This window comes from Phocoena sinus, chromosome 8 (genome assembly GCF_008692025.1).
Source record: "Phocoena sinus isolate mPhoSin1 chromosome 8, mPhoSin1.pri, whole genome shotgun sequence".
Classification (NCBI taxonomy): domain Eukaryota; kingdom Metazoa; phylum Chordata; class Mammalia; order Artiodactyla; family Phocoenidae; genus Phocoena; species Phocoena sinus.
This window is the reverse complement of record NC_045770.1, coordinates 103,117,337-103,127,209: the sequence shown is the minus strand read 5'-3', so window position 1 is coordinate 103,127,209 and position 9,873 is coordinate 103,117,337. Positions and strand designations below refer to the sequence as shown.

Here is a 9,873-nt window from a genome sequence, read left to right as displayed (position 1 = left end):
CGGGTGAAACGTCCCCCTGCAGCCCTGGGTCCTTCGGGACTGGAGTTCCCCCGCACCTTTCCTCCCCGAGCGAAGAGGTTCCGCCAGAGCCCTGGGTTACCCCAGCTTCGCAGGAAGGATTTTGTGGAACTGGTCGAGTCGCTGTCCTCCCAGAAGGAGGACGAGTCGTGGCTTCCAACCCTGCACCCCCGCAGACGAGGGCTGCGGAATATGTCCCTAGATGCAGTGGACGGAGCGCGGGCCGTGGAGCCAGAGAGGGTATGTCTGGCATCCTGCCACTGCCTTGTTACGGAGGTAGCAGCTCGGTTTCCCCCATTCCTAATATTGGGGTACATACTTTACAAGGGGGCTGTGAGGATTAAATGCATGTACAGTGCTGCTCAGTGCCTCTAGCGCAGTGTTTCTCAAGGCCTGGTCCTCTGACGTGCATCAGAATTGCCTTCAGAATTACTTGTGGCGTGTTGCAAAGACTCTGGGCTCCCCTCAGACCTAGCTTACTTTTTTTAAGTCAGGTAGTTCTGGTGCATCTGAACTTGAGAACTCCTATTATACGCTGCTTAGAAGACACAGTTGGCACATCTTAAGTGACTGATGGGATGTGCTGACGGAGGGGTTAGGTGGAGATGTTGAGGATAATTCTCAGGTTTCCAATTGGGACAAAGGTACAGCTGTTCACCCAGGTGAAGAGCTGAAGATAGGGAAAGACTTGCAATTCAAACTGAGACACGCCAAGTTTGAATGGATGAAAAGGAGAAAAAGACTGTGTCAGTGTGGTCCTTGAAACATTACTTATGATGGGCTGGGGGGGCCAGGGATGGAATGGAAACCACTTTATTCTTTGGCAGGGGTCCTGCCAGCCAAACACAGCCCACCACCTGTTTTCATATGGCCTGTAAGCTTTTTTTTTTCATTTTTAAATGGCTGAAAAAAAATGGCATTTCATGATGTGAAAATCATATGAAATTCATATTTCAGTGTCCATGGGAACACATCCATGCCCATGCATTTACATATTATCTATGCCTGCTTTTGGTTTTTTAATTTATTTATTTTTGGCTGCCTTGGGTCTTTGTTGCTGCGTGCGGGCTTTCTCTAGTTACGGCGAGCGGGGGCTACTCTTCATTGTGGTGCGCGGGCTTCTCATTGCGGTGGCTTCTCTTGTTGTGGAGCACGGGCTCTAGGCATGCAGGCTTCAGTAGTTGTGGCACGCGGGCTCCAGTAGTTGTGGCACACAGGCTCCAGTAGTTGTGGCACGCGGGCTCAGTAGTTGCAGCTTGCGGGCTCTAGAGTACATGCTCAGTAGTTGTGGCACACGGGCGTAGTTGCTCCGCGGCATGTGGGATCTTCCCAGACCAGGGCTCAAACACGTCCCCTGCATTGGCAGGCAGATTCTTAACCACTGCGCCACCAGGGAAGCCCTATGCCTACTTTTAACTACAACAGCAGAGTTGAGTCATTGCAGCGGAGACGTACGGCTGGCAAAACCTGTAACATTTACTATCTTGTTTTTCACAGAAGTTTGCTGACCCCTGACTCTATGGGATACTCAGAGACTGTATAAAAAATATACATGAAGATTTAAGCTTATCAAGCTATAATCTTAAGAAAAATGAAGAAAAGAGTATAAAGATTTAGGGGCTTCCCTGGTGGTCCAGTGGGTGGGACTCTGCACTCCCAATGCAGGGGGCCCGGGTTCGATCCTTGGTCAGGGAACTAGATCCCACATGCCTGCTGCAACTAAGAGTTCTCATGCCACAACTAAGAAGTCCACGTGCCACAACTAAAGATCCCACGTGCCGAAACCAAACATGCTGCAACGAAGATCCCACCGCAACTAAGCCCCAGCGCAGCCTGAATAAATATAGTCTTTAAAAAGAGTAGAAAGATGTAGATCTACTCCAAGAAATCTATAAACTTCAAAAAAAAAGTTGCAGAATACTGTTAAGAAAAATTATCCAAACTTTGGAATACAGACGGTAGCATGACCTTCCAATATCATACTGGGGCATTGTTTCACAAGCCCACCCAAGGATTATTTAATTACCTATAGGAGTGTACATTTGTTTGATCTTGCTATTTAGATATTGTCCCAAAGAGATGCAAAACATCTATATCCAATGGAAAAATAACCTCAAAATTTGGCTTGTTTGCCCTGTAGGACACCAGCCAATTTTGTATCTAACCTAGTAATCATGTTCTAATATTCCTCTTTCAATGCCTATCCATATCCAGCTCCTCAAGATGCATTCCTACCTTACTGAGGGGGAACCCCTTCACCGATGAGTTAAGACATCTTAGTTACATGTTTATTCTTTATTTAGAGATCATATTTTTAACTTTCTGAAAATTATACTTTGACAGTACATATGGTGTGATTTTGTTTTTTAAATTATGCATGTAGATGTACACGTAGGTGTATGAAGTTACATCAAGAAGGGACTCAGGGCTTCCTGGTGGCACAGTGGTTAAGAATCCGCCTGCCAATGCAGGGGACACGGGTTCAAGTCCTGGTACAGGAAGATCCCACATGCCGCGGAGCAACTAAGCCCGTGCACCACAGCTACTGAGCCTGCGCTCTAGAGCCCGCGTGCCACAACTACTGAAGCCCATGTGCCTGGAGCCCATGCTCCACAACAAGAGAAGCCACTACAATGAGAAGCCTGCGCACCGCAACGAGTAGCCCCCGCGGCAACTAGAGAAAGCCCGTGCTCAGCAACGAAGATCCAATGCAGCCAAAAATAAATAAATAAAACAAATAAATTAAAAAAAAAAAATAATAGGGCTTCCCTGGTGGCGCAGTGGTTGAGAGTCCGCCTGCCGATGCAGGGGACACGGGTTCGTGCCCCGGTCCGGGAGGATCCCACATGCAGTGGAGCGGCAGGGCCCATGAGCCATGGCCACTGGGCCTGCGCGTCCAGAGCCTGTGCTCCGCAACGGGAGAGACCACAACAGTGAGAGGCACACGTACCGCAAAATAAATAAATAAATAATAAATATATTATTATATAAATAATAATAATAATTAAAAAAAAATTTTTTTTAAAAAGAAGGAACTCAAAAGATGCCCACTCACCGAACTGTTGAAGGGGTTACCTCCGTAGGTGTGGGGGGGGAGGGGGGAGACTGGTACATTCCCCTCTGTGTGCCTGTGTATGATGCAAATCTTTTACAAGAACATATTCATACACTATGGGGGTAATTTTTTTTTTTTTGCATTATGCGGGCCTCTCACTGTTGTGGCCTCTCCCATTGCGGAACACAGGCTCCGGACGCGCAGGCTCAGCAGCCATGGCTCACTGGCCCAGCCGCTCCTCGGCATGTGGGATCCTCCCGGACCAGGGCACGAACCTGTGTCCCCTGCATCGGCAGGCAGACTCTCAACCACTGCGCCACCAGGGAAGCCCCTGGGGGTAATTTTTTTTTTTTAATGACAGTGAGGTAGAATACAAACATTCGTTTGTATTCAAATGAGAACTAAAGTGCAAACAATTGTTTCAATTGTTTCAATGTTGTGAACACAGCTGGGCATCGGGCATCACCCCTTCAATGTGTTAAGATGGGGGTCTGAGGGTCTCTTGTGATTAATGACACTGGGCAGCAATAATGGATGGTGGTGTCAGGCTTTATTGAACCTTACTGCTTCCAGGCAGGAGACTTCCGGTCTTGACCTGACCTGGGACCTGACTTCTGGGGCAGACAGGCAGGAGGCAATGGGGCGGGCCAAGTTCAACATCAACTCTTCTTCTACAATACTTTAGTTCCTGGGAGTTTGCATGTCCCTCCACACCATTTCTGGCCAGTTTTCTGACTTATTTTGTTGACAGTCCTGGAGTTCTCACCTCTCACACGTACAGAGGAAATGTTTTTTTCTTGGCATCTAATTGTCCCTGCCCATTCCACAGCCTCGGGTAGAAGTGGATATTAGTCTTAGTACTGATTCCCTCACTCATTGGCTGCGAAAACTTGAGCTGACAATCCCTCTCTGTGTCCCAGGCTTGTGTGTAAAATAGGATTTGTGCCACCAGTCCCAGCTTTCTCATGGGACTCTTGGAATGGTAGAGACAATGAGTGTTAAGATGCTGAGTGCTGGAAGGCAGCAGAGGGGAGAGCTGGTCAGCATCATGTGTTGGAAGAACATCTGGGGAGAAGATGGAAAAGCCAGTTGCTCTCCAGGGCCCACCTGGGGAGGATGTGGGAAGGTCCTGGGACAGCTATGGAGAATCTGTTGTCCCTTCCCTTACTTCCTCCCCATTAGGGGCTGGAACAAATACTTGGAGTTTGTGATCCAGCCCAGGCCTGCCCTTACCTGGCTACATCCTCCAGTTCTACTGGAGAGATCTCCTTAGGAGAGATTACACCTGACCTCTCATCTGCCTAAGACTTGCTGAGGACCTACGTGCCCCTTCACTTTTTTTTTTGGCTGTGTTGGGTGTTCGTTGCTGTGCGCGGGCTTTCTCTAGTTGTGGAGAGCGGGGGCTACTCTTCGTTGTGGTGCGTGTGCTTCTCATTGTGGTGGCTTCTCTTGTTGTGGAGCATGGGCTCTAGGCATGCGGGCTTCAATAGCTGTGGCTCGCAGGCTCAGTAGTTGTGGCACACAGGCTTAGTTGTTCCATGGCATGCGGGATCTCCCTGGACCAGGGCTCGAACCTGTGTCCCCTGCATTGGCAGGCGGATTCTTAACCACTGTGCCACCAGGGAAGTCCCCCCTTCGCTTTTCTGAGCCCCAGTTCTTCATCTGCAGAATGTGCCCACGCTACCTCCTGCGTGGAACTGTTGAGGACTTAGTGAGAAGATTTGCCCAAGAGCACAAAGTGTGTGGGCTGGGTTGGTGAGGTACGCTGTCCCTCCCTCAACACGCTAGGGCCCCGCTGCTCTGTACCTTTAGCCCAGCCCCCCTCCACAGTTCAGAGCTGCCCTGGCCACCCATGAAACACTCCTGTATTGGCTGGAAACAGCCTGTGCTCGAGAATCTTGTTCTCTATGTCCTCCTGATTCTAGAATCCTACGGCTATTCCAGACTGTGCGCTCCAGAACCAGAGGGGTGGGCTGCTCCTCCTGGGCTGTGTCCGCTTGCTCAAGCTGTACCAGCTGCCTTGAGTCTATGCTGCCGCCAGGATGCGGTGGCGGGACCGCGTGGCCGTGCTCTTCTTCCCACAAGGCATGATTCTCACCATGGCTGCTCTGATGCTCTTCTTCATACACCTGACCGTCTTCGCCAGCGACGTGCACAACTTCTATATCACCCACCACTATGACCGCATGAGCTTCCGCTACACAGTTGTCCTGATGGTAGGCCAGGGCAGGGGCTCGAGGGCTGGTCAGGGGAGGCCCAGGGGCTGATGGAAGTCCCCCTGTTGTGTCAGGGGGCCACTCTCCCACGGGATGGGGCCTACAGTTCTCCCAGGTGATTGGCATCTGCTGGGCCGCCATGGGGTCACTCTACGCTGAGATGACACATGACAAGTTTCGTCGATGCTTTTCCCTGACCGTCCTGAGTGAGTAGGGTGTACGCAGCAGGAGGGGGGAGCTCTGGAACCCTGAGATGCAGCAAGGAGGGGGCAGGCAAGGCTGATGGGGGCTCTCTCCTCTGCCCAGTGCTCAACGGAGCCATGTTCTTCAACCGCCTGTCCCTGGAGTTTCTGGCCATAGAGTACCGGGAAGAGAACCACTGAGGCTTGGGGCCCAGGCTGAGAAGGGGGAAGGAAAAGGCTGCTTCGGGTGTTTTAATAAAGTCTGTCATTTATTTCCACCTGTCAGCTCCTTTGGGGGAGGGAGGGGGAAAGCTGGAGACCCAGGAGGAGAAGGTCAAGACAAATATTTGATCTGCAGGAACCCCAGGCCTAGCCTGCAGCCACTCTGGTGGACTTGGCTTTGGGCCTGGGATCTTAGTGTCTCAGGCTTGAGGAAGAGGAGCAGAGAAGGGCCCCTGGGCCTCCCCCCGCTCTACCCACCCTCAGGCCCCCAGCTCCTAGGCTGGCCTAGCCATAAGCAGGGGCTCAGGAGGGACCCACACGGATGTGAGGGTTCATGAGCGGGTCCAGGTTGGGATCGCTGTCAGCCGCAGCCCGGCCCAGGCGAGACATGAGCGCAAGGAGGGCCAGGAAGCCCAGCAGCCCCAGGAGCAGCAGCAGCCCTGCCCGCTGGAGCAGGGTCAGCGGCCGCTTACGAGACCCAGCCCGGCTCCTGGGGGGATGAGGGGAAGTCAGGTCAGGCCTCCAGTCTCTGGCGGCCCCTGCAGCCGGGAGAGGAGCCCCAGCCATGACGCTCATCTTCCGGCCCCAGCGCCACCATCCCTGAGCCTGGTTTCCTCAAGGGTGGTCATCCCTGTGCCTGCCCACTACCAGGCTGACTGTGCAGCTCAAACCAGCTGAGGCAACAACTGTGTTCTGAAACTGGAATGTGTCGGGTATAAGGAGAGTCACAAAGATTGGGGGGTGTCAGAGCAGGAAGGGGCCTCAAAGAGCCCGAGTCCGAACCTCATATGTAGCGCGCAAGGAAACACCCGGAGGGGGGAAGACCCTAGCCCAGGCTTTGGTGCACAGCCCCTGTACCATGTCCCATTTTTACCCAGAACAAGCCTCTTTTGTCATGAAATCGTCCTGCCAGGGTCTCTGGCTCTCACTTCCCCTCCTCCCCCTTCCTGGCATCCTGCCCCACCTGACCCCATGTACCTGAGCAGCTGGGCCAGCCAGCCCAGGGCAGGCCGGCGACGGTACTTGTCATCATCACAATCCCCATGGAGGCCTGGTGCCCGGTCATCATCCCGCGTGTCATACACCTTCCTTGGGGCTGAGGCTGCAGGGGCAGAGCCACCGGCACCCACAGGCTCAGGAAAACTGGCCCATAGCCGGGTGGGGAGAGGGGAGGGCAGGACGTCCCGGACCTCCTCAGCCTAACAGCATCTCGGAATTGTGGGGAGGTAACGTCTGTGATGGAGTGAGGAAGGGTCCCTGTGGGTGGGTGTCCAGACCCCCGAGCTCCCTCCACGCAAAGCACCCCACTCCCATTCTATCCTCCTCTGGCCTGGACAATTCCCCGGCTCACCGTGAGTCAAAGGCTCGGGATTGCCCATGTGGATCACCATGTGCTGCTCGGGTCGGCTCGGGGAAGCAGGGGGCCGGGGGACTTGGCTGTAGAAGGCTGGGGCAGCAGAAGCGCTGGCTGTCTCCTCTTGTTTGGGGCTACCACTGGCTGTGGGCAGGAAGAGAGCTGTCAGCAGAGCAGGGAGGCAAGGGCCCCAACAGCAGGTGGAGACCACCACTTACCATTAAAGCTGGACCAGTCAGAGAAGTCGGAAGTATTGAGGGGCTCAGGCTCTGGGCTCACCACCTCGTCAATCTGGAGGAAAGAACGGATGTCACCAGCCTGCCCAGTGCTGTCCCCACCCACCCACCTGGCCCAGGTGGGACCCAGGGGATACAGGCTCTCACCAGAGGAAGACCCAGTCCTGCCCGGGCCCAGTTGACTGTGGCCAGCTTCTCTCTCAGTGCGGAGGCCACTGGGCCGGCCAGGTTGGTTGGAGGGAAGATGGGGCCACTGCAGCTGGGGCACTGGTAGCCAGCAGGTGCTGTGTTTCGGGGTAGCTGGGCAGCACGTTCATTGAGGCAGGCCCAGTGGAAGAGATCTGAGGGCCCATGAAGTAGTGGAGGAAAGACATGAAGAAGAAGACACTTAGGACCCCCAGCCCAGCAAGAGCCCCCAGCCTGCTGCAGAGATACATGCACACATAAGTGTAAGCCCAGGGCCTTCTCCTGCCCATCCTTACCCCAGGTCCACTTCATCAGTATTCCCTAAGACTTTGGCCTTCCTGGCCACCACTATCTGACCAAGTCAAGGCAGATGCTACCAAACTTCCCAGCCCACTAGGGGCTGGGGGTGGGTGGGAAGAAGATGCCACCTACCCTTTCCATGAGTCCTCTCTGGACTCGCACTCATCACAAGCTCATTGGGCTAACAGCTCATCAAGAACAGTTTCAGAAAAGGTTACTAGACATACACACGGGAACACGTATGGGTGTACACATCCATGGGCACAGATATACACGTGTTTATATACATGTCAAACGCAGGTGCCATCCCCTACATCCACACATACGGGCACACTAACTCTCACATACACATCTATACACTCACATTTGCTAACACTTAAGCACCCTCACCTAGGAGTTCTCCTGCAACCCCACAACACACCTGTGCTTATATGTTCACATACAACAGTTACCCGTTCATTCACCCATAGTACAAATGAATACACTAACACTTATGTAAAGACAATGCACGTTCAGTTCATGCACATATAAACACACAGTGAGAAACACATACATGGAGCGCACTCTTTTACACTAGTTCCTTCAAAAAGTGGAGCTAAGGCTCTTACACCAGAGTCAGGTCAAGGTCATGACACATGCCCCTGCTGACTTCCTTTAGCTGACATTACTGTGAGGAATGCAGTTCCTCTCTGTTTAATCTTGGAATCAGAAATGGATCCTGAATGTCTGAAAGCCCCATGCTTTCAGCTCACTGCTGGTATGGACAGCTACTGCTCACAGCTACAACCACACCCACAAGTTTGACTGGCTCTTGCTCAACCCTAGAGATTGGCAGGGAAGAAGCTAGAAGCTTTAATTTTTAGGGAAAAACACTATGGCCTCGAAAGGGGAAATGACTTGCCTGAGCTCACACAGCAGGTAAGTAACCTAGCTGGACCAGAATCTGGGGCTCCAGCCTCCCAGGCTTGAGAGGTCACTGTCCTGCTGCTTGGGGAGTGCCTGGAAACTGGTCACGCTGGGTCTGTCCTGATCCCCCCATAAGGTGCCCAGGCCTCACCATAACAGACCAGGCGGGTCGTCTCCCGGGCGGCCAGGGGTATGTTGCAGAGGCGGCAATTGGGGTTGTAATCGCTATCTTGGAGCCACTGCAGGTAGGACTGGACGATGCACTGAAGTGGGAGAAAGAGGTCACAACTGCAGCAAGAACTCCACAGCCCATCTCCCCAAAGCCCAGATGCCTCTTTTTCTCATCACAGAGGAGACTGATCCTTCTGTTCGACCAATCAATAAACATTTATTGAGCACACACAGTGTGCCATACTCTGACTTAAGCACTGGGGATACAACAGTGAACAAAATAAACTAAGTCCTTGTCCTTGTGGAGCTTCCATTCTAGGGCCAGGCCCTTCATGGATTTGGAGGAAGTCAGTACTACATGCCCACCTAATGCCCTGCTCAGCCGTTCCTCTGAACACCCACCTTGGCGTGATTGGCTACCAGGCAGTGCTCGCAGACGTTGACCCGGTGTTCGAAGCAGAATAGGTTGGTCACCTTCCTCTTGGGGCACTTGCAAAGCCCCATAGTCGACCCTGAGGAAGGGGTCTGAGTTGGCAGGGAGCCAGGTTCTGGTGGCCGCCACGACGCACTCACCAGCCCAGTTGTTTCCACTCTTACCTGCCCTAGACACCTCTCGTACTCGCCCCAACCCCAAACTCTTGCCCACCGCCCCTCTCCATTCCGGCCACGCCCCCTGCATAAACCCCATCTCCGGAGACCCCAGATTCCTCCCGCATCCCAAACCCGGCCAGGCCCCTCCATCAGTCTCTCCGATACCACCGGCCCCGCCCCTAGGGGCCCCTCCCGAGCCCCACCCCCTCCAAGCCCCGCCCCCACCTTCCCCACAGACCCCACTCTGTGTTACGAATCGGCTGCGGCACTCGTCCCCACGGGCGCGAGCGCCGGTCCGAGGTGCGGAAGGTCAGACAGCACTCAGGCGAGTTCTCGCTCGGCTCCCTCCAGCTCAGAACCCTCCGATTATCCCTCCACTGCCACGTCTCTTCCGGGTGCGGCGCGCGCTGATGACAGCAGCTCGCCTCTGGCCCCG

At 53.6% G+C, this 9,873-nt stretch overlaps 2 protein-coding genes across 6 annotated transcripts; one reads left to right on the top strand and one right to left on the bottom strand.

The window, feature by feature from the left end:
* Positions 1 to 83: 83 nt before the first annotated feature.
* TMEM262 (transmembrane protein 262) lies at positions 84 to 5,749 on the top strand. Of its 2 annotated transcripts, XM_032640792.1 has the most exons (4): positions 84 to 258; positions 4,999 to 5,289; positions 5,396 to 5,495; positions 5,596 to 5,749. In XM_032640792.1, exons 2-4 carry the CDS (start codon positions 5,116 to 5,118, stop codon positions 5,670 to 5,672), a joined length of 351 nt encoding a protein of 116 aa, XP_032496683.1. In that variant the 5' UTR covers positions 84 to 258; positions 4,999 to 5,115; the 3' UTR covers positions 5,673 to 5,749. The 2 variants fall into 2 exon arrangements, with proteins under 2 accessions (XP_032496683.1, XP_032496682.1); XM_032640791.1 differs by lacking the exon at positions 84 to 258 and having other exon boundaries at positions 3,482 to 5,289.
* Positions 5,718 to 9,861, bottom strand: ZFPL1 (zinc finger protein like 1). 4 transcript variants are annotated; one of them, XM_032640785.1, is made up of 8 exons: positions 9,676 to 9,841; positions 9,249 to 9,358; positions 8,827 to 8,938; positions 7,431 to 7,624; positions 7,266 to 7,338; positions 7,045 to 7,191; positions 6,672 to 6,795; positions 5,718 to 6,183 (listed from the first exon to the last, which is right to left on the bottom strand). In XM_032640785.1, exons 2-8 carry the CDS (start codon positions 9,348 to 9,350, stop codon positions 5,997 to 5,999), a joined length of 939 nt encoding a protein of 312 aa, XP_032496676.1. In that variant the 5' UTR covers positions 9,351 to 9,358; positions 9,676 to 9,841; the 3' UTR covers positions 5,718 to 5,996. The 4 variants fall into 4 exon arrangements, with proteins under 4 accessions (XP_032496676.1, XP_032496678.1, XP_032496677.1 ...); XM_032640787.1 differs by having other exon boundaries at positions 5,720 to 6,183; positions 6,672 to 6,926; positions 9,676 to 9,861; XM_032640786.1 differs by having other exon boundaries at positions 5,720 to 6,183; positions 9,681 to 9,842.
* Between the last annotated feature and the right edge of the window lie 12 nt (positions 9,862 to 9,873).